At 52.0% G+C, this 23352-nt stretch overlaps 1 protein-coding gene and 2 long non-coding RNA genes across 3 annotated transcripts in view; 2 read left to right on the top strand and 1 right to left on the bottom strand.

The window, feature by feature from the left end:
• The window catches only part of FAM222A (family with sequence similarity 222 member A), a 68371-nt gene that overhangs the window by 19203 nt on the left and 25816 nt on the right, over nucleotides 1-23352 (top strand). The window contains exon 2 of the mRNA XM_019978023.2: nucleotides 12110-12237. Within this exon, the coding sequence (XP_019833582.2) occupies nucleotides 12156-12237 (82 nt within the window). The 5' untranslated portion in view covers nucleotides 12110-12155. The remainder of the gene's footprint in view (nucleotides 1-12109; nucleotides 12238-23352) is intronic.
• On the bottom strand, nucleotides 1213-22609 carry LOC139176760 (uncharacterized). Its single transcript, XR_011561204.1, has 3 exons — nucleotides 22132-22609; nucleotides 2441-2550; nucleotides 1213-1350 (listed from the first exon to the last, which is right to left on the bottom strand). It is a non-coding gene; the product is annotated as an uncharacterized lncRNA (long non-coding RNA).
• LOC139176758 (uncharacterized) lies at nucleotides 12244-15253 on the top strand. Its single transcript, XR_011561202.1, has 2 exons — nucleotides 12244-14787; nucleotides 14917-15253. It is a non-coding gene; the product is annotated as an uncharacterized lncRNA (long non-coding RNA).

The following is a 23352-nucleotide window of genomic DNA, read 5'->3' as shown; positions in this document are numbered from 1 at the left end:
ACACAACGTGTGCGTACACACACAAGCCTCTGCCTCTCATCACTGAGGGTCAGATTTGAAATGAGGTAGGGGGACGAGGGCCCCAGGCTGACCCCCCTCCCCTGCCACCTGCTTACCCTGAGCACCTACTGTGTGCCCCCGTGTACAAACCCAGCAGAGCCTGTGCACCAGGAGGGAAACAGATGTTAAAGTGTTCATCAATAAGGTCGTTTCAAAGTGGCCATGGCAGTAAAGCGGCGACAGGATAGTGGTGGGGCCAGAGGGTTGCCTGCTTAGGCGGAGTGGTCAAGGAGGGCCTCTTGGAGGAGGTGACATTTGAGTTGAGGTGTGAATGAGGGGTTGGAGCTGGTCCAGCGAGTGCCACCCCAGCTGAATTCTACATGTGAAATCTTCCCCCAGACTTCAAAGACATGTTACCAAAAAAACACAAAATATCTCATGAGTCAGTTTTGAATATTGATTATATGTTGAAGTGATACTGTTTTGGATATATTGGATTAAAGACAATATATTATTGAACATAATTCCCCCTGTGGGTACTAGACAGTTTATAATGACATTATATTTCTCTTGGAGAGCCTTGGGTCTGGAACAGGGTCCCCAGCCTCCAGGCCATGGATCGGTACCCCTGTCAGATCAGCAGCAGCATTAGCTTCGAAATCAAGTGCACAATAACGTGATGTGCTCGAATCACCCCCAAACCATCCCCCACCCCCACAGTCCTTGGAAAAATTCTCCCAAGAAACCGGACCCTGGTCCCAGAAAGGTTGGGGACCACTGCTCTAGAGTATTTACGTAGAAACAAAATGGGGATTGCAAAGGTCCTGGGTGAGACCCAGGCTGGCCTCTTAGAGGAACAGGTGAGCCAGCAGAGAGGGCCAGTGGCTGAGGAGTGGGGAAGGGGTTCCCGCAGGGCCTCAGAGGACTGTCAAAGATGACTCGAGGCCAGTGGGGGAGTTCTGAGTGGAAAAGGCGGTGATGTCCGTGGGAAGCTCAGCCTGGCCCCTGCAGGGCGTGGCGTGGCCTGAGGGGAGGCCTGGAGGTCATGGGCCACATGGTGGGAGAGGAGCTTCTTTCTGTTTGTTTTTGTTCATAATTTTATTTATTCACTTTCGTCTGCACTGGGTCTTCATCGCTGCGTGGGCTTGTCTCTGTTTGCCGTGGGCAGGCTTCTCATCGTGGTGGCGCCTCCTGTGGCAGAGCACAGGCTCTAGAGTGCGTGGGCTTCAGTGGCTGTGGCTCCCTGGCTTAGCCGCTCCGCGGCACGTGGGATCTTCCCGAATCAGGGATCGAACCTGGGTCTCCTCCGTTGCCAGGCCGATTCTTTTACCACGGACACCAGGGTGGCTCCTTACAGAAGAGTCGTTGACAGGACCCCTGGGAGGTTGGCTGGGCCAGATATACTTCTCTGCTTCCCTAGGCTAAAGTTTACTATGTCCGTCCGTCCATCCCTCCACTCCTGGATTTCAAAGCTTCCGGGCCTTTCTCTCCTCCTGCCTCTCCCCCGCCCCGCCACCTCTACCCTCTATGGCCACTGCCTCCCTGAGCAGCTGCTCCCTGTCGAGTCTGTGAGTTTACAGAACACCCCAGCTTTGTCTCCAGGTGGTCAGTGGTTGAAATCCCTTTCGAAATTTTTCCTGTTTTTTAAAAAATTTATCTGGCTGTGCCAGGTCTTAGTTGTGGCATGTGGGATCTAGTTCCCTGACCAGGATTGGACCCGGGCCTCCTGCATTGGGAGCACAGGGTCTTAGCCACTGGATCACCAGGGAAGTCCCTGAAAAGTTATTAAAAAAAAAACAGAAATGATGGCCTATTTACCATAGAAAAATTATGAATAAAGGAGAAGCACAAAGAAGAAAAATCAGAGTCCCCAAGGGGTGGGGGGGGGGCCACTGTGGCAGAGCTGGGGCTGGAACCCAGGGGGTCTGGCTCCTGCACCCCAGCATGAAAATCCAGGCGCCCTGTGGCCAGAGGACACGGAGGGAGCTCCCCGACCCGGGCAGGGCTTGGGAACACTGCATGCCCAGCCTCCCTCACAGCGAGGCCGCAATGGGAGACCTGGCCCATGTAGGGGTGGGATTTGCCACTCGGGCTAATACATTTACATCTGTGCCCGAGTGCCCTGTCCTGTTTCCCCACCCCTCTCTGGATGGTGGTACTCACCTCTGCCCCAGCCTGACCCCCAGAAGCATCTGTTGATCCTTGGCTTAAAGACTAGCCCTCACCGGCCACGTTTGATTCCCTACCAGCCGCTCTGCCCCACCCTTTCTAGGCTCTTCTCCCCTAAGCACTCCTGGCCCTTCCTGCCGGGGGGGCGGGGGGGGGTGCCTTCCTCCATTCTTCCCCTCCCCCCAGGGTCTAATCCAAATGCCGCCCCCCCCCCCCTGCCCCCGACCCAGGCCCACCTCTTCCAGCCCCTCCCCTTCCTCGGGCCGCTTACCCTCATGGGTACCCAGACCACGCACCAACATAGTCGGCTCCCTCCTGCTCCCGAGCCTGGGGTGGGCTAAATGAGGTGATGTCTGTAAAGTGCTGAGCCCATAGGGAACACTAAAAATAAAAAAAAGCTCCTATTACTGCTCGGAGTATTAGATTTTCTCCTTCCCTGTTGCTGGGTTAACCCTGAACTATGGATGCAGGGCCCTGGAGCAAGGGGAGGACGGCGGGGCGCACCCAGCCCATCTTGGCTCTGCACTGGGTCTTCCTCCTTCCAGACCCGTTATCCCTAGAGTCATCTGGTAACCTGTTGCTCCTCCCGGAAGGTTCTGTGAGCTCCACCCCCCAAAATACTGGGTTGGGGCCTTTCTACTGGGTTCCCCCAGCCCCCATGATAGCATCATAGTGCTAATGACATTGGGTATTGATTCCAGGCTGCAGACGCCCCCCCACCCCACCCCTTTGTCGGAAGGCATCTGCCATTTGCCTTTAAAGGGCCAAGGCCAGAGCTAGGAGAGGAACAAATGACTTGTAGGATCAGACCCTGCCTCTAACTTCCCCGACTTGGGATCTGGCTGTCAGAGAAGAGTGTCTCAGAAAAGTTGGGTAGGGACTTCTGAGGTTTGGGGTCTTTGTTCTCCCTGCTCAGGTTTCCTGGAGGCTCATTTGCGTGAGAATGAGCACCGCCCTTCACTTACTGTGGTGGGGGCTCTGGGAGAAGACCAGCCAGGCTTGTGGCCAGTGGCCGTGAGAGCCCAGCCCATCGAGTGGGGGTGGGGGGTGGGTGCGCGACTCTCAAGCTTTTGTGAAACTGCCACTACCCATGCACCAGCACCCGCTCTCAGCTTCTCCCTGCCCTGACCCAGCACCTGTCCACAGAAAACGGCTCTCCCACCTTGAGGTCTGGGGGACCTGCCCCATCCCCTCTGTCCTGGTGACCTGCCTGGCTGGGCACAGGTGGGATGCTCTTGGTCTTCCCAGCAACCCAAAGCTGCTTCAGGTTTTCTGTACTCGCCAGTTCTCTCGAGTCTCCATACGCTTGCCTGTGTGATTCTCCACTTGGGACCTCCTCTCCTAGCCTTCACTTGGCCCTTTCTTACTTACCTGCTGATAATAATCACAAATGATACTAGCAACAGCTACCACTTAGGGAGTTACTACTATGACCCTAGCACTTTATTTGTACTAAGCCATGGTAAGGGGTTAACCCCTTTTTCAGTCAAGGTAACTGAGGCTCCAGTACTTTGGCCACCTGATGCAAAGAACTGACTTATTTGAAAAGACCCTGATGCTGGGAGGGATTGGGGGCAGGAGGAGAAGGGGACAACAGAGGATGAGATGGTTGGATGACATCACTGACTCAATGGAAATGAGTTTGAGTAAACTCCAGGAGTTGGTGATGGACAGGGAGGCCTGATGTGCTGCAGTCCATGGGGTGGCAAAGAGTCGGACACGACTGAACGACTGTACTGAACTGAACTGAGGCCCAGAGAGATGGAGGCATTTGCCCAAGGCTAGACTTAACAGATGTGAAGAACTGACTCCTTGGAAAAGACCCTGATGCTGGGAAAGATTGAAGGCAGGAGGAGAAGGGGACGACGGAGGATGAGATGGTTGGATGGCATCACCGATTAGATGGACATGAGTTTGAGCAAGCTCCAGGAGTTGGTGATGGACAGGGAGGCCTGGCGTGCTGCAGTCCATGGGGTCACAAAGAGTTGGACACAACTGAGCGACCAAAGGCTTATAATAGATAAACCTGGGATTTGGTTAAGGAACAAAGCCCAGGCATCTGGCTCTGAAACCTGGGACACAATATGGTCACCCTCCTTATGAGGGAGTGGGGCTGTCCCTTGTCCCTAGCCTTACCCCCCAGGCCAGGTAGGTTGGCTCCATCAAGGGTATGCTTGCCTCCTTGCCTCATAATTGCCCTTCTGATGCACACACCCGTCTTCTGGCATCTGCCTCAGCATCTAGCCCAAGACCTGGCACATAGTAGGTGCTGAATTTGTCAAGTCATCATCTGTAGAGGTTGGAGTGTTCCCTGGGCCAGTTAAGGCACGGTAGCTCCCTTGGCAACTGACCTTAGGCTCCCAGGCTCCGCCCCGGCCCTTTCTCCCAGGTGTTTGCCTTGGGAGCTGGCCGTGGTGCTGAAGGGCCAGCAGCCCACCGCAGTTCTTAGCTCTGTGTCCCGTTTGGCTACTTCCTGAGCCCTGCCTAGCCCCAGCTCCGTGGGCCAGCCCATCTTTCTTTAATGAGACGGTTTCCTGAGGGCCTGCTGTGTGCAGGCTCCGTACACCCATGGAGCAGGGATCAGGGACAGCCACTTAGGACACTCCAATTATTCATCAAATATTTATGGGGTATCTTTATGTCTCTGAAAAGCCTTTGAGCAACCTGGGCTTCAGTTGAACGCCAAGTAGAACTTCAAGGGCTTCAAGCAGAAGGGATGGCATGGGCTAAGGCCTGCAGGTGTGGAGGTGAGAGGCACGTCTTGAGGGATGCCCGCCTCTGGACTCTGCTGTCCACCAACCCGAATTTTTGATCGGCGATTCTCTCTTTGGTATCCCCTGCAGCCCTGAGCCACCAGCATCAGTGGCTCCAGTGCCCTGCCACCCAGGGTGGGACCCAGACAAGGTGCTAAGAACTGTGGGGACGAAATGGAGGGGTGCCAACCCCTAAGCAGGAGGCTAGCATCTCTGTCCTGGGAACAGAGGGAGCCAGGTCATGTTCTGTGGCCAGATTAGCATTTTAGAGAGACCTCTGGCCTGTGTGGGGGCAGGGATGGATGTAGTGGTAATCCTGGCCATGGATGAGGCCTCCTCTTGAAGGGGCCAGAGCCCTCTTCCTCCCCCAACCTTAAAAAGAGTGAAAATCCCCTTTCTGGTTCTGCTGCAGCCCAAACAGCAGTGGGAAATAATCACTTTTCACAGGCCTCTTATCCACAGCCAAGCCCTGCTCCCGTTTAATCAGCAGTGCCAGTGTGACTTGAAGATTCCTGGGCTTGAGAGATCAGGAGAGGGGTTAAAGAAAATTACCCTCGCCTCCTCCATGCTAATGTAATCTCTAACCAGATCTGCCTAGCCACAGCTCAAATTGCTTTTTAGATTAACATTTAATTATTAACAGGGTCCCCTGGAAGGCCTCGGGCTTGGGGCTTGGAACGGGAATGGGGGAGGGAGCGGTAGGAGGGGGTGGGGTGGGCTAGTACTCTGGCTGCCTTGCAGAGAGTTGGGGGGGTTGGATGGGGAAGGGGCAGGGGAGAGTGGGGTCAGGAAAGGAGTGAGAAAGGAGACAGCAAGGAAGAAGAGAAGCGCCAGGAGAGAGGGGCAGAGAGAACAAGCGACAGAGAGACAGGGAAGCAAAAGACAGACAGACAGTGGACCCGCCTGTCGTAGGGGAGGGGCCGTGCACCCTTGCGGCACTCTTGGGTGAGGGTCCCTCCACCCTTCTGTCCTGGTCAAGGTCAGGCAGATCCTGCCCCTTCCAGTACAGGGGGGCCTTGAGCTTTCTGAGGCCTTGTGCTGGCCCGGCCCGGCTCGGCTCGTGGTGGTAGGAACCCATCCAGAGAAGGGAGCCACTCAGGCCACACAGTCAGGCTCCAACCCAGCTCTCCATGGCTCGAAGTCCAGTGCTCATTGCCCCTCCCAGATCCTGGTCCTCCTGCCTCAACTTCAAATTCTTCCTGGCAGGTGGGGCTGGGCTGGGGGCAGAGAAAGGGTGAAGGAGAGTGAGGCTTCAAGTGCAGTGCAGGGGTTGGAGGTGAGAATTGCGGGGTTAGGGGGGAGGTGGGCGGGGGCACTGCAGCCCGCGCTGAGTGAAGGTCATGAGGCCTGGGGAATAGCAGGCATCGCCTTCACCTGTTGTTGGCGAACTTGGAGTCCCAACTGTCCACTCGGCACTTAACAGCATGGGTTTTATCAGCCTCCTGTCTGGGCTCCTCTCGACTGCATTTAAACCCCGCTGGGTGTGGACTGAGCCCTGTGTCTTGCACACAGCTAGTGTCCTGGATTGTGTTGGAAAACCACACAGTAATATCGCCTCCTCCGATCGTCTGGGCCACTCCCCATCAGGATCCCACGAGGGAAACTGAGACTCAGAGAAGGGTTGTGACTTCAAGGTCACTCAGCCAGTCAGAACCCTGGGGCTTGGCCCCTGCCTGGCAGGTGCCATCCTAAGGCCTCCGGGGCTGGCCCTCTACTCTAAACTCCTAGTCCCACTGGACGCCAGGACGGCCTGGCATGACCTCTTCTCAGCCACAACCCATCTTTGGCCTTGAGTGGAGCCACAGAGGCCAGAAGGGGCAGCTCCCGGGAGGAGGGAAGGCTGGGAGCGGCCTTCACAGGGTCACAGCCGCCTCCTGCTGTGGAGGTGTGTCCCTGCCTCCCACCTGCTCAGGGCCACCCCAGCTGGCATGGCGAAGGCAGACTCTGACCTACAGGATGCCTGGAGGAGAGTTCTGCCCACTGGCTCTTTAGGGAGATATCAGAGGCCGAGGGGAGAGGCCAGACAATTCCACTTCAAGCAGGCCGGCCTTGGGAGCATGCAGTCTGGTTGGATATTCTGTCTTGGCAGGATGTCCTCACAGATTTCCATCCTCCCAGCACATGGCACAGGGCTGGTCCCCAAAAGATGCTCCAGGAGTGTTTGCTGCCTGAATGAGTGAATGAATGGCTGGGTAAACGACGGCCACCTCAGAATAGTTCCCTCCTGGAGGCAGGGCCTTGCTCTAGCCATCTCAGGATTGCTCTGCCCACATGGCCCTCCCAGATTGTCCTCTGTGAATGTGCATGGGATGAATCAGTGGCCTCCTGGGGGCCCTCTCTTCCTCCTCCCCTGCCTTTCGTCTCTCTTTCTGTGATCCTAGAGCCTCCTGGAGAGGAGCCAGAGACTGGGGAGAAGCACGACCTTGCTTCTGCTCCTTCCTGCCCAGCTGCCTGCGAGATGGGAGGCGGCCCCAGCCCCCAGCATGGAGCCAAGGCTGGAGGCCCGAGGCGGCAGGCCCTGGCTGGGGTTGATGCCCTCAGGCTGTGCCCCCTGAAAGCTGTGTGACCATGGGCACATGACATCCCCTCTCTGTGACCGGTTCCTCATCTGTGAAATGGGCCTAGAGATAGAAGCCACCAGGGAGGCTGCTCGGAGGACGGGCTGAGGTGTAACAGACTGGATGCGTGTGGGGCGTGGCCCAGAGGGAGCGCTCCTCGATGCACGCTGCTATTATTAGCACCAGCTGGGTATTGTTAGTTTCAAGCTCCCTGTTCCCACTGGCAGCGTGGGGAGGGGTGGCTCCCCAACACCCCCTGCAGCCAGACAGGCTGGAAGGGATGACAAAAGGCGGGCAGGGCCAAAGGCCCCAGTTCCCTGTTCTTCTAATAAATATAAAGGCAGCCTTTAGACATCCGTCTGCTGTGCATTGTTCTGCCAAGGCGAGCAGCAGACTCAATTCCTCCTTGGACTCAGGAAGTTCCTTCCTTTCTTTCCCCTCCCCTGTCACATTTCCTTTATCTAAATCCTCAGCTATGAAAGGGCATATCGACAGCTGGGGGCATTATCTGGTGGAGGGGACCTTTTCCTAGGGGTGCCTCCGAGATAAGGCATCTTATCAGCCCCCGAGTCAGGGACGGTAGCCAAATCAGTCTAATCATTGAGGCTTGAGACGTTCCCCCCTCCCCACCCCCCACTTTTATATTATTAAAGTCACAAAAGACCTTGGGCTTCTAAACAGCCTGATTTGCAGATAGGGTTTCAAAACGAGCAGCTCTCCCAGGATGGTCCCTGCTGAGGGAGTAGTCATGAGTCGGGGTGGGGGCTCTGGGCAGCTGGCTTTCTGCAGGCGGGTTGATGCCAAGCAGAGAGGGGGTGTGGGAGGTCACTGAAAGATCATGACTGTCTTAAGCACCTGCTCCAGTCCTCTCTCCAGTTTGCTGTGTGACCTTTTGCAGGACACTTGGCTTCTCTGGGCCCCACATCACTTCATCTGACAGTAACTAAATTCATGGATTTGGCCCGTCATTCAACACCTCTTTATTAAGCGATTGCTCTCTGCCAGGCTTTGGGGAGAAAGAGACAAATAAGACACGGTCCTTGCCCCCGAGAAACTCAACAGTCCAGCGGAGAGAAACAGACACGAAAATCGGCAGTTACAACTCTGTGTGATTAGGGTCATGAGTGGGGGTGCCCAGAGGAGGGGAGCCCGAGTCTGAGTTACAGGGATCAGGTGGCAGTCCCGTAAGTGGACAGACCAGCGCCAGCAAAGGTTTGGGGGCCAGTGGGCTGGAGGAGCAAGGAGAGATGGCGGAGGGTGGTGGAGCAGGTCATGGTGGCCTTGAGGGCCAGGTAAAGAGGGTCCGGCTCTCTTCTGGCACCAGAGAAGCTTTGGGCCAGTAAGAAGGTTGTTTTGTCTTGTTTGCAGATGATATGTGTGTATGTGCTCAGTCGCTTCAGTCACGTGCGACTCTTTGCGACCTCATGGACCATAGCCTGTCAGGCTCCTCTGTCCATGGGATTCTCCAGGCGAGAATACTAGAGTGGGTTGCTGTTTCCTTCTCCAGGGGATCTTCCCAACCCAGGGATTGAACCCGTGCCTCCTATGTCTCCTCCTTTGGCAGGCCGGTTCTTTACTGCTGAGCCACCTTGGAAGCAGTAGATAACGTGGGTGATACCAGACTGTCCTCTGCCCTCCCTCACCGGACTCCACCCCGCACCTGCCCCGGTAGCAGGGCACAGGGTTCCTGGGAGAAGGGGCAGGGGGTTGGGGTACTGGGGGCCCAGGAAGATATCCCTCTTCTCCACGTGCAGCCGGCCGCTCAGACGGCTGGTCCTCCACGCGCACGGGACAGACTGAGCCAGGCGGCTGCTCCAGGAAAGCTGAGCTGAGGCCTTCCCGTGGACTCCGTCTCCCCTGGGGAATCCTCTGTGGCCCCCAAGCTGGGCCTCGTGGTCTCTCACATACCCCAGAACTGCCTGGGTGTCCACATCTAAGCACGCTGAAACCAGAGCCCCATGGGAAGGGCATTTGCTGGGGTCTGGTGTTAGTTGATCAGTCGTGTCTGATCATTGTGACCCCATGAACTGTATGTACCCCACCAGGCTTCTTTGTCCACGAGATTCTCCAGGTGAGAATCCTGGAGTGGGTAGCCGTTCCCTTCTCCAGAGGATCTTCCCGACCCAGGGATCGAACCCGGGTCTCCCACATTGTAGGCAGATTCTTGACTGAGCCACCAGGGGAGCCTGAGAGAGGCTGGGGAGGCCCCAGAATAGGCGGCCTACCCCTCACCCAATAAGCACTGCAGCCCCCGGCTTGCCCTTTTCCACTGAAAAGCAGGCTAGGGTGCTTGACCCCTGAGGAAGGGGGTGTGCTGGATAGGGGCTGGGCTTCTGGGCACCTGGTGATTGGCCAGAGGTGAGAAGGACCATCCCGGGTGGCTGGGCTGGGCCAGGAACCTGGAGAAGACTGACCTGGGAGGGATCACAGAGGTGCTTTTACAAGGTCAGCGAGGGGCAGGGACTCCCCGGGGGTCACACAGGCATGGAGGTGGGGGAGCTTCTGGGCCTGCAGCCCAGGTTTCCTCTGGGTGCTGACCTCTCTCCTTCGCTGCCCAGCACGGTGCCAGCCTGCGGGCAGCAGTGCAGCCCAGTGCAGAGGGGCCAGGCTCACCCAGCCCCTGGCAGCTGAGGGCCCCGGGGAGGGCACCGTCTCCCTCTGGGTTTTGTCTTTGAAAAGAGAGGGCTTGCTGGGGCCCGGCTGGCCTCTCCCCTCTGTCCCCCTAAGTGTCAGAGCAGCGAGAGGTGGCTGGTGCTCTGGGCTAGAGTGGGGACCTGAGGCCGGGCTGCCAGGGTGCCCCCAGGCCTCTCACCTTCCAGGCAGGCACACGATGGTGTGTGTGTTTCCGTGGACGGCCCATGTGTGCTGAGAGGTGCTGGAGGGGCGTGTCACTTGGGGTGGGCGAGGGTGCGTCCGGGTGTGCCAGGAAAATGGATGTGGTGAGCGCCTCCGGGTGTGTACGGACGCCCAGCACGGTGGGTGGCGTGTCCGAGGGGGCCTGGCTGCCCCCAGGAGTGTGGTGTGTCCCCAAGGGCCCCCAGCGCGGCCTACTGCCGGCTTGCTCACGTCCCGAGTCTCCGGGGAGCGGCACCTCCTTCCGCAGTCAAGGGCTTTCGTCCCTGCAGTAAACCCCACTTCATTCCCTTCTTCAACTGTGTAATTTCTGCCTGATTGTAATGGCATATTTTAAAATTACCAGAAATCAAAGCCAGGAAGCGGATACCGAAGCTTTTATCGCGTCGCTGCGTTAAGGCTGGCGATTGGGGGGTTGGGGAGGGGAGGCATTAGACCCACCGACCCTCCCCCATCCACCACCCATCTCTCTCTCCCTCTCTCTTTTTTTTTTCTGAGACAGTAATAGGAGAAAATTGGTTTTGAAACTGAATAAAAGTCCCTTTCAGAGTAAATCATTTCTTTCAGGGTACCTTTGCTGAAAGTAAAATAGAGCATAATGAAAGGTGGGGACGTGATTGTCTTTCATTTACCGAGAGTCCAGGACAGACAGGGGGCTGCAGCCGTCTCGGGGAAATACAAGATTGGAATAATTGCTCGGTAACAAGGAGCTTGTTGTGAAATTAGTATCTTAAGAAAGTAGTGAAAAAAGGCTTTTCCTCATGAATACTTCATTATTAGAAGAAAGCGGCAGAATTTAGGGCTCCAGACACCTGTTTAGTATTAAATAACTTCCCTTTCTTCCCCTTCAACACACCCTCCCCTCCGCTTTCTTCTTTTTTAAAACCAGCCGCCCCGCTTGGCAGCTCGGGCCTTGGCGGTGGGGGTGGGGATGGGGCACCCGGGCTGGGTGATCCTCAGCAGTGTCCGGGGTTGAGCCTATACCTGGGCCCACCTTTCCCTGGCAGGAAACATCCCGCCCTCTCCCCATCCATCCAGGGCAGGCCCTGCCCGTGTCATCTTGCCCCTCAGAGGCTCCAGGTTCTCGGGGAAAGTGAGGTTTTGTGTAGCTAAAAATGCTCACTTCTGTGTGAATCTGGGTGAGTGAGCCCACGTGGACCTGTCCGGAGCCACGTCTGAGCCGCCCTGGGTGGGCCTTGCCTTTTCTGTTTGGGCTTGGGGACTCATTCAGGGGGCCTGGTGGCCTTTCGGGCCTGGTCTCAGGGCTCAGTCTGAGACCAAGGTCAGACTCAGCACAGGTCACCCCCGGTTCTCGCGGGGACCCCACCCTGGATATCTCACCCTTCCAGGGGTACTGTGAGAAGTCTCTAGACTGGGGTGGTGGCGGGGAGACCAACACTTCAATGAGTGGGAACCCTGTGTGTCACGGGCAGTTCCCAGACACCCCTCCCCTCCGTGTAGCTTCCCGAGATGACCCTACAGATGGGAGGTCTGTGCCCTTCATGAGCTCAAGGCTGAAGGTGGGGAGCGGGGAGGAGGAGGGAGGGGGGTTGGTACAGATTTGCTGGCAGGTGGTTACGAGAGAATGGAGCCCACCGCCACCTGAAGGAACATGGAGGGGAACTGCTGAGAGAGCATGGAGTGGGCGAGGGTCAGAGCACGCCTTGGGGCATCTGGGAAGCCCCTGGGAGCAGGGGTGAGTCGGGCTGGGTGGGGAGCTGGGAGATAGGCCTGGAGCGGCCCATGTGACCAGCACCTCCTCTCCCCTCTTCACAGGGACCCCACAGCAGAGCACGCCCCGCTGTGGGCCCCCAGCTCAGCCATGCTGGCCTGTCTGCAGAGGACCCAGAACGCCCCCGGCCAACACCTGGCCTGCCCGACCAAGAGCCTGGAGCTGCGCAAGTGTGAGTGACACGCCCTCCCCGCAGCCCTGGCCCCTACCCTTTCCTCTGCCCGCTCCAGGCCCCGGGGCTGGCATCCTCCGGGACACGCCGAGTTCACCCCGCCTCGGGCCGTGGCAGGGCAGCTCTCAGGCGGGGAAAGCCGTCCCCATTCCAGCGTGTCCCCTTACTGCCAGCCTGCTCTGGCCGCTCTGTGCCCTCCCAGGCCTCTGGGAGGCTGGGGTCCCTCCCTGACAGTGGCACCCACTCCCTTTGCCTGGCTGACACCCACCGGGCGCGACCTTCCTCCCCAGCAGCCTCCTCTGGCCACTTACCAGCACTGGGACCCCAACCCCAGCACTTCCTCCGTGGCCTGCCACATGCCATGTCTGTCTGTGTCAGCAGAGAGTAGGATCACGGGAAAGCAAACATGCTTAACCCTGGGACAACGCAGGTTTGAACCGTGTGGGTCCACTTATACATGGATATTTTTCAGTAGTGAACGCTATAGTACTCCAGGGTCTGCGGTTGGTGGAGGAACCGAGGACGTGGAGGGCCAACTGTAAATTATGTTCAAATTAACCCCCATATCGTTCAAAAGTCAACTGTCGTCCCAAATGGGATCCAGCTTGGGGCTTGGATTGCTGTGTGGTCTTGGGCATGTCCTTTCTCCTCTCTGGACCTTGGTTTTTTCAATGGGTCAAGTTAGGGATCTGGACTTGGTAACTTCCAAGGGTCTGTCCTCCTTTACCATACAGGAGAGGGGTCCCAAGCCCTCTGAGCCGATTATTCTTAACCACCATAGATTTGTTGTTGTTTTTGTTATTTTTTAAGTATTTAGAAACATTTTAAAAAGTAGGGAGATATGCATAAAAATCTGGATCTAGTGTGTCTTGAATCAGAAAATCTGGTAACACAGGCCTGTGTTCCTCCTGTACTGTAGCTATCGGTTAGAACAGAACGCCTGCGTCTTTAAAGGGATATTCCTCTCCAGTTCACCACAGTCCCCAGTCCCCACCCTTCCCTATTGTAGCACAGGATTACCATTTATTACTGTGTTTATATTGTTGCTTTATTCTTTTTTTAATATGTATTTATCTTTAGATAGGGGCTTCCCTGGTGGTTCAGAGGTGAAGAATCCACCTGCCAGTGCAGGAGACATGGGTTCGATTCCAGGTCTGGCAATATCCCTCTGGAGAAGGAAATGACAACCCACTCCAGTATTCCTGCCTGGAGAATCCCATGGACAGAGAAGCCTGGGGGGCTACAGTCCATGGGGTCTCAAAGAGAGCCGCTGAAGAACAATCTTTAGACGATAATATACTCACGTAGTCCAGTGTTCCAAAGGAATAAAGGGGTAGAGAGACAAAGCCTCCTCTCCACTCCTGTGTGTTCCCCAGATGTTCTATGCACGTGCCAGCAAGTACGTGTGTCTGCACAGACCGTACCCACTGTCTGACGCCTCACTTTTCTCACTTAGCAACACATCCTGCATGTCAGCATCCGAAGAGCTCCCTCATTCTTTGCACGTAGTTTCTTGTAGCGCGGACGATCCATTGTTTTCTTGGCCCGTCCCCTAAGGAGAACCGTGCCCCACCTGCCATTACAAGCAGCGCAGCAACAAACTGCCCCTGGGTATGTGCCACAGAGATGTGAGTAAAACCACACCGTAGATTTCTGCAAGAGGAAATACGGGCTCAAAGGTATGTGCATTTGTAACTTTGACGGATGTGGTTTGATTTATCTGTTCATCCTCTTGATCTATTTTTCCCCCACTGGGTCTTGTCCTTATTGATTTATAGGAGCTCTTTGTATATGATGGAATTAGACTTCTGTCTCTTCTATGAACTGCAGATGTTTCCCCCAGATTGTCATTTGTCTTTGATTCTGTCATGGAGGACTTTTTTTTGGTGAAGTGAAATTTGTCAGTATTTCCTTTTATGGACTTTGGATTTTGTGTCATACTTAATGTCGTTTCTCATTCTGAGGCTGTTAAAAAAAAAAAAAAGAGAGGGAGCTTCCCCAGGGTTTCTTCTAGTTCTTCTCTGGTTTAATTTTTAAAATATATAATCTTTGATATGTTTGGTAATTTATCTGGTGCAAAGTTGGGGTATGGATACAAGTATATTCAAATATCAGTGCAATGCTGGTTTAATTATTGTAGCAGTATAATACACCTTTGTTGAGATATTATTCACGTACCATACAATCCACCCATCCGAGTGTACCCTTCAGTGGTTTATATACTTACAGAATTTTGCAACCATCACCCCAGTCCATTTTAGGGCATTCCTGTCAGCTCAGAAGAAATCCCTTTACCCACTCCTTCATCTTCCGTTCTCTACAGGTTCCTCTCTCTCGGCCTTTACTGGGAAGGGACCATACAGTACGTGGCCTCCTGTGACTGGCTTCTTGCCCCTGCACAGCGTTTGCAGGGCTCACCCGTGTCATAGCATGTGTGTAACACATTTTAATACTTGGTGGTGCTTCCTGCTTGTTATTCATCATTCTCTTATGCAAAAACCTCTTGGTTCTATTAGTTTTCTGTCTGGACCACAGAATCAACTTATCTAGGTAAGAACAAAATCCTGTTTGGGTTTTTACTGGGATTGCATGCAATTTATAAATTAATTTAGGAAGAAGTGACACTTTTGTGATGTCTTTCCCTCCAATAACATGGTCTGTCCCTTTCTGTTTGTTCAGACTTTCTTCCGTGTCCCTCAGGAACGGGTTAGTACTGTCTTCGTTTAGACCTTTGCACATTTTTAAAGTTTCCTGCCTCTGGAACATTAACCTTTCGTGGCTAATCTTTTCTTCCATAAGTGTTTAAATAAAGGCTATTAACTCCTGCCACCTTACTGAATTTTGTTGTTTATAAAGCTTTTTCAATTTCATCTCTTAAGTTTTCCAGTTACACTATCAAATCATTCGTAAGCAATAATTTGACCTCCTGCTTTGCAAGTTTTATACCTTGATTTCTTTGTCATATTAAGGTTGCCTACTATCCCTGGAACAATAAAAAATAATCGTGGTCACAATAGACATTCTTGCTTTGTCTCTGACTTTAACCAGAACCTTCTAGGATCTCCTCATAACACAAAATGCTGGTCTAGGGGCAGATACTTTATCAGGTTAAAAATAAGTGTCTACCTATTCCCGTTGTATTAAGAATTTTAAAAATCAAGACTGGAATTTGAACTTCTCAGTGTCTGTGAAACTGATCATAGGTTGTTTTTTTTCCTCCCTTGTTCTCTTAATGTGAATAATAATACAGATTTCTTAGTAATGAACCAACCTTGCCTTCCTGGTTGGTTCCCACTTGGTCATGAGAAATATTTCTTTGTAACATACCATGGGGTTGCATTTTCTATTTAATAGTTTTACTTCAATTTCATCAGTGACATTCAGCTTTAGTTTTCTTTCTTGGGAACAGTTTTTGTTGGGTTTTAGCGTCAGTGTTACACTCACTTCACAAAGACAGTGGAGGCTTTCCTCCTTCCTCTGCTTTATAAGATCGTAAGTAGAAATGGATTATCTGTTCTTTAAAGATTGGTTGATCCTCCATGAAGCAGTCTAGGCCAGTGCATTTATTTGGGGGAGGTGGAGGTCTGGGTAGCACTGAGATATTCACCATTCCTTCCGTAATGATCGATTTAAAGGTTCTTGAATGAATTTGGTAAATTATGTTTCTCTAGAAAAGTACCCGTTTTATCCAGGTTTTAAAATTTATTTGCCTGAGGCTTCCGAAAATAAATTCCTTTAAATGACTATGTTACCCTTGTTTCTGATACTGTATATTTTGTGCTCCCCCTTTTGATTAGGTTAGTTAGCTAATGAGGTTATCTACCCCCCTCCTTTCCAAAATGAAACATCTTTAGGATCCATTTATTAGTAATTACCCTTTTCTGGTTTCTAATTCATTAATTTATGCATTTGTCTTTATTAAAAGGCTCCTGCTTTGCTTTTTAAAAAAATTTTTGAGAGGCTTAGATCTTTATACTGCTAAACAAGAAAAAAAGGAAAATTAAGGCTCTGAATTCTCCGAGCACTGCTTTAGATGTATCCTATAGGTTCTAACGTGTATTTTTATCAGTACTTTCTAAATACTCTATGGGCTTCCCAGATGGCCCTAGTGCGTAAAGAATTCACCCGCCAATGCAGGAGACACAACAGACTCGGGTTTGATCCCTGGGTTGGCAAGATCCCTGGAGGAGGGAGTGGCTACCCACTCCAGTATTCTTGCCTGGATAATCCCATGGACAGAGGAGCCTGGCAGGCTACAGTCCATGGGGCCACAGAATTTTGGTTCTGATTTCTTCTTTGGCTTCAAGCTCATCTGAGTTCCATCTATGAGCCCAGGTAGTGGGTGCTTTTGTGTTTTGTTATTTCTAGTTCTACTGCATTATAATCAGATAATACTAAGATTTCTACTTTTTTGGACTTCAGTGAAGTTTTCTTTGCCATATGATCTCTGGGTTTTTTGTGAGTTTTATGACTTTTTATGGGAATTTGAAAAGATGTAGCTTTTTTTCAGGGCTCAGAGTTTAGTATTTACTAATTATATCTACCCCATTAATTCAGTTCAGTTCAGTCACTCAGTTGTGTCCGACTCTTTGCGACCCCATGGACTGCAGCATGCCAGGCTTCCCTGTCCATCACCAGCTCCCAGAGCCTGCTCAAACTCATGTCCATCCAGTCGGTGATGTCATCCAACCATCTCATCCTCTGTCGTCCCCTGCCTTCAATCTTTCCCAGCATCAGGGTCTTTTCCAATGAGTTGGTTCTTCGCATCAGGTGGCCAAAATATTGGAGTTTCAGCATCCATCCTTCCAATGAATATTCAGGACTGATTTCCTTTACAATTGACTGGTTTGATCTCCTTGCAGTCCAAGGGACTCTCAAGAGTCTTCTCCAACACCACAGTTCAAAAGCATCAATTCTTTGGCGCTCAGCTTTCTTTATAGTCCAACTCTCACATCCATACATGACCACTGGAAAAACCATAGCTTTGACTAGTGGGACATTTATTGGCAAAGTAATGTCTCTTTTTAATATGTTGTCTAGGTTTTTCATACCCTTCTCTTCCAAGGAGCAAGTGTCTTTAATTTCATGGCGGCAATCACCATCTGCAGTGATTTTGGAGCCCAAGAAAAGAAAGTCTGTCACTGTTTCCATTGTTTCCCCATCTATTTGCCATGAAGTGATGGGATCAGATGCCATGATCTTTGTTTTCTGAATGTTGAGTCTTAAGCCAGCTTTTTTACTCTCCTCTTCTATTTTCATCAAGAGGCTCTTTAGTTCCTCTTTGCTTTCTGCCACAAGGGTGGTGTTATCTACATATCTGAAGTTATTGATATTTCTCCCGGCAATTTTGATTCCAGCTTGTGCTTCATCCAGCCCACCATTTCACATGATATACTCTGCATATAAGTTAAATAAGCAGGGTGACAGTATACAGCCTTGACGTACCCCTTTCCTGATTTGGAACCAGTCTGTTGTTCCATGTCCGGTTCTATTGCTTCTTGACCTGTATACAGATTTCTCAGGAGGCAGATAAGGTGGTCTAGCATTCCCATCTCTTGAAGAATTTTCCACAGTTTGCTGTGATCCACACAAAGACTTTGGCATAATCAATAAAGCAGCAGTAGATGTTTTTCTGGAACTCCCTTACTTTTTCGATGATCCAGCAGATATTGGCAATTTGATCTCTGGTTCCTCTGCCTTTTCTAAATCCAGCTTGAACATCTGGAAGTTCTTGGTTCACATACTGTTGGAGCCTTCTTGGAGAATTTTGAGCATTACTTTGCTAGCGTGTGAGATGAGTGCAATTGTGCAGTAGTTTGAACATTCTTTGGCATTGTCTTTCTTTGGGATTAGAATGAAAACTGACTTTTTCCAGTCCTGTGGCCACTGCTGAGTCTTCCAAATTTGCTGGCATATTGAGTGCAGCACTTTTCCAGCATCATCTTTTAGGATTTGAAATAGCTCAGCTGGAATTCCATCACCTCCAATAGCTTTGTTCATACAGATTGTTCCTAAGGCCCACTTGACTTCTCATTCCATGATGTCTGGCTCTAGGTGAGTGATCACACCATCATGGCTATCTGGGTCATGGAGATCTTTTATGTAGAGTTCTTCTGTGTATTCTTGCCACCTCTTCTTAGTATCTTCTGCTAGGTCCATACATTTCTGTCCTTTAGTATACCTATCTTTGGATGAAATGTTCCCTTGGTATCTCTAGTTTTCTTGAAGAGATCTCGAGTCTTTCCCATTCTATTGATTTCCTCTATTTCTTTACACTGATCACTGAGGAAGGCTTTCTTATCTCTCCTTGCTATTCTTTGGAACTCTGCATTCAAATGGGTGTATCTTTCCTTTTCTCCTTTGCCTTTTGCTTCTCTTCTTTTCTCAGCTATTTGTAAGGCCTCCTCAGACAGCCATTTTGCCTTTTTTGCATTTCTTTTTCTTGGGGATGGCCCCATTAATTAGGTCTTGTGTATTGTACTTACCTGTCATGATAGAGAAATGGAGTAGATGCCTACTGGTAATGTGTGCCAGTCTGCTGCTGCTTGTAGCTCCTAAAGCTTTGGCCTTATAAATGGTGATGCAATGCTATTTAATGCACAGATATTAGTACCTTAAATCTTCATAGTGAATTGCATCCTTCTTGGCTGTATTTAATACTTTTTGGCTTGGATTCAACTTTATCTATTAAGATGGTAACCTCATATTAAGATGCTTTTTTAATTCACAGTTTTTCTTGAACCTTTGCCAGTCCTTTTATTTCAACCTTTCTGAATTACTTTGTTTAGCTGTGACTCATATAATATAGAGTTGAATTAAGCTTTGTGATCCAATCTGAATGCCTTTTAAAAAATGTTTAATAGGAGAGTTTAGCCCATTTACATTTATTGATGCAACAGATGTCTGGTATTAGTTCAGTCATGCAGTGCTTTGTTTCAATGGCTTTGAAAAGTCTTTCCCCGTGTGATCTAAGTTCTCTGTGTACCTACTAATCATAGGAAAGGCTGGGATCCTTTTTCCAGTGCTGCAGTGTTCAACAGTTCCCTAATTTTCTATTTCTTTGACACGGCGTCTATTCCATCTACCCTAAAATGAACAAAATGATGAAATTAGTGTATATCCTTCTCTCTATAGCATTTTCTCGGTGTTCACGTCATCCTTTTAAACCTCTATTAACTGACTTCAGCTTTAAATATCTTTTGATCCCAGCTATTAAAAATGAGGACACCTGTGTATTTATTATTATTATGTATAAATAAATACATACTTCTGATCCCCTCTCTCCCTTCTTATTGATACCATTACCTTCCTCCCAAGGGCTTGTGCTGTTAGCGTCTGGTTGCATCACCACAGGCCGTTCCGTCGCAGGGTCCTAGATGACTAGGGGCCGTGCTCGCCACCAGCTCTCTTGCCTTGTTGCCCATCATCTGAAGTTGCCCTCTAGTCCACAGCTTAAGGCCTCCTGTGAACCACACTCCTGGAATCCCCACAAGTTCAGCACAGTCTGGAACTTTCTACTTGAATGAGCAAAGAAATCATTCCTGGGTCACTCTGTTTCCTTGAGGATTTTTTTGCAGACCTTGTTCTGTTCTTTTCGAGTGTTGCATGTTACCATGGAGAAGCTGAAGCCTGCTCCTTCCTCCTCTAGGTTTCATTTTGATCTTTCCACATCTTTCATGCCATGACTCTCCGAGCCTGAGTCTTGGGGTTGACCCTTCCAAGTCTGTCTTTTCCTGGAGTCCGTGCCCTTCGACAGGCAGCTCCCAGGCGTGTGCTCTGTTACTCCAGTTTCCTTTTGTGTGTCTTCCCCATGCGCCCTCTTCTAATGAATGCCTTCCCAACTGTCTCCCTTGCCTTTTGCTCACTCTTCATCCTGTTTTCTGTGCCGCCTTTTTTCTCCCTGTGCTCATTCCATTTCTCCTTTCATAAGTTTCTTTTTATCCTACTCTTTGCATTTTTGCCTTAGAGAAACACTTGCTTACTACATTATTGGCTTCACAATGAAATATTTAGCCAAAACCTTCCTCTCTTCTGTGGCCACATTTTTTTCTGATGCAGAGTGGTTTGTTTTTTTCCCCAACCATTATGGCCTTTTCCTTCCCTTTTCTTATATATTTTGATTAGGTCCTAGGCTGGTTCAGTTTTGATTACTTGCCTCCAGGGGGTATTTCCAGGAAGACAAGGTTGGGGGGGGGGAGGGGGTGGACCTAAGATGTTATATCAACATCCTCAGAACTGAAGGTCCTCGGATGGTGTTCTTTCGGAGATAGGGGTTTAGAGAAATATTTGTCTGCCTCATCAAAAACAGAACAATGACAGATAAGCTGGAAGGGCTTTCCGTTTCAAGGAAAAGTGTTTTTCATGCACAGCCCCTCTTCCCTCCTTTACACAGCCTCCAGGGAGAACACATTTTCTTTTATAAAATTAGATACTTCACTGAATAGATTGTCCGTGGCACATAATTCAGAAAGCATAAGAATTTACAGTGAAAAATAACTCCCCTTCCCAGAGGAAACCAGCATTAGCAGTTTTTTAAATACCCTCCTGAAAAATGCATGCCTGTGGGAGGGACAGCAAATACCTTTTATGTCAACATGCACAGCCCGATGCTTCTCGGCACCTCGCCTTTTTCTCCTTCCTGATATAGCTGGGAGATCACTCCCCACCTGACAGGAAGCGTGCCCTCGCCCCAGGTTAACGTAGCATCTTGACCCGTCTCTCCATGGACGGACATTTAGGCTGTTTCTAGTCTCTTGCTCTTCCAAACAGGGCTGCAGTGAACACCACCTTCGGCCATGTATGTATATCTGTGCAAAAATAATATTCCAGGATGGGCTTGCTGGCTCAGACGGTCTGTGCATTTTAACCACTGTCCAGGTGCCAGGGTTTCCTGCTTGCCCTCTGCTGCCAGCAGGCTGGAGGCAAGTGCTGGGCATGATGACCCGGCTGGTCCTCCCCGCTCTGAGGCCGGAACCAGAGAATGTGGTGCGCATGTGTGCTCAGTCTCTTCAGTCCTGTCCGACTCTTTGTGACCCTATAGACCATAACCTGCCAGGCTCCTCTGTCCGTGGGATTCTGCAGGCAAGAATACTGGAGGGGGTTGCCATGCCCTCTTCCAGGGGATCCTCCCAACCCAGGGATGGAACCCAGGTCTCCAGCATTGCAGGCGGATTCCTTTACCATCTGAGCCACCAGGGAAGCCCCAGAATACTGGAGTGGGTAGCCCATCCGTCCCTCCAGGGGCTCTTCCCAACCCAGGGATCAAACCCACATCTCTTGTCTCCTGCATTGGCAAGCGGGTTCTTTACCACTAGCACCACCCGGGAAGCCCCACGAGAATGTGGAGGGCACCAAAGATGTCCCACTTGCCCTGCCCGCTCAGACCCTCTGACATCTTTGTACTTCCTGCAAGAGTCGCTGACTCTGCCTGTAATTGAAGAGCATGGGAAAGAGGGCAGCCAGGATGGGAGATAAGCAAATTGAATTGGTGCCCTGCTGCCCGGTCAAGGCCTGGACAAGACTCCCGAGCACCCAGGCCGACCCACTTGTCCCCGTGGCGCTCCCCCCCACTTCCCCCAGGCAGAACCCAGACGGGAAGTGCTGGCCCTGAGCCTCATGGCCAGACCTCAGGCTGTGCTGTTTGTCACTAAGGGACAGAGGTCTTGACTGGGCCACATGCAGCCTGACCCTGGGTGAGCCCGTTGGGTCTCAGGGCTGGAACGCTCCCTTCTGTGAAGCGAGGGGCCAGAGCACCTAAGAAGCCATCCCCTGTGATGACGATGATGTCAGAAACCCAGTGGGGAGAAGACGTGGCCAGGTCTGAGCCCCTCTCCCGCTTCTTCCTGGGTGATGGCATCAGAGCGGCCTATCTGCACAGGGCTGCCCAGCACTGACCTCCACGAGCTCCCCGAACGTGCCAGCGAACCAGAAACGGCTGCAGTTCACCCCTGGGACCTGAGATCCGGCAGGTGGAGGACCCGGGGGCCGCGGGCAGCCACGTGTCCAGGAGCCCAGGCGGCTGGCTGCTGTATCCTGATCCAGCTGACCAAAGTGACCTGGAGGAAAGAAAGGTTGGGGGAGCGGGGAGTGAGGCGGGGAGGGAAAGTCCATCCCCCTTTCCTGCCTCAGGCCTGAGACCCGGGGCTGCTCCCAGCTGGGCAGGGCCAGACAGGACCCGCCCACCTGGGGACCATCCCCTTAATGAATATTTGACTTTCTTATCACGGTTTTGATAACACACACTTTGAGTCATGCTCCCCTGAGAGCACGGGCCAGGCAGAGGGCCCCGGTGGCAGCACGGGGGCTTGGCTGGTGCAGGGGGTGGGGGTGGGAGCCTTACTCAGTCGTCCGAGGTGGAGGGGTCTACCCCCACCCCCACCGCCCCAGGTGGCTGCCCCGGGAGAGGGTGTGAGCTTCCGCCCTCACTCTGCAGGATCTTGGGGAGGGGTGCAGCCTTTCCTCTGTAGATGCGGGTACAGTGACCGCCCCGCCCTTGTCCCCCTGATCCCCCAGGGCACAGGCTCTGAGACCTGATGGTCTGGGAGTCAAATCCTGGCTGGCCCTGAAGGGGATGTGTGTGTGGTCTTGGGCGAGCGAGTGGCCCTCTCGGGTCGCAGTTTCCTCTGCTGTGATGTGGGAATGAGAAGAAAAGGCGAGAACCCCCAGAGCCTGGCAGCAAACTCAAACCCTCTACCTGCCCCATGTCCCCCAGAGGCTGGGAGCCCTTTCCCCACACCCAGCCCGCAGAGGGACCACAGGCTCCCCAGCCTGTCTCTCCCGTCTTAAAGGGGAAAGCATCCAAGGGGTGGTGAACCCAAGAAGGTCCTGGAGCAGCTCTTCTCCCCAGTGTCCACCCCTCCTCACCCGACTCCCACCCGTCACCCTGGACCCCAAAGGCAGGAGCCCCCAGCCCCATGAGTACTCCTGCAGGTACCACTGCTTCCACTAACACTAATAAAATAAGGAAGAAACAAAGCGATTTAAGATTCCAATAAAATGAAAAACCCACCGCTGGCCACACAGCAGATTCAATTAAGTAGCCGTTGCCAAGTGCAGCCAGGGAAATGGAGGGACAGGCCAGGGCTGCCCCCACCCAGAACGAAGCCAGGAGGGGAT

Source organism: Bos indicus, chromosome 17, assembly GCF_029378745.1.
Source record: "Bos indicus isolate NIAB-ARS_2022 breed Sahiwal x Tharparkar chromosome 17, NIAB-ARS_B.indTharparkar_mat_pri_1.0, whole genome shotgun sequence".
Lineage (NCBI taxonomy): Eukaryota > Metazoa > Chordata > Mammalia > Artiodactyla > Bovidae > Bos > Bos indicus.
This window is presented reverse-complemented; position numbering and strand designations above follow the sequence as displayed.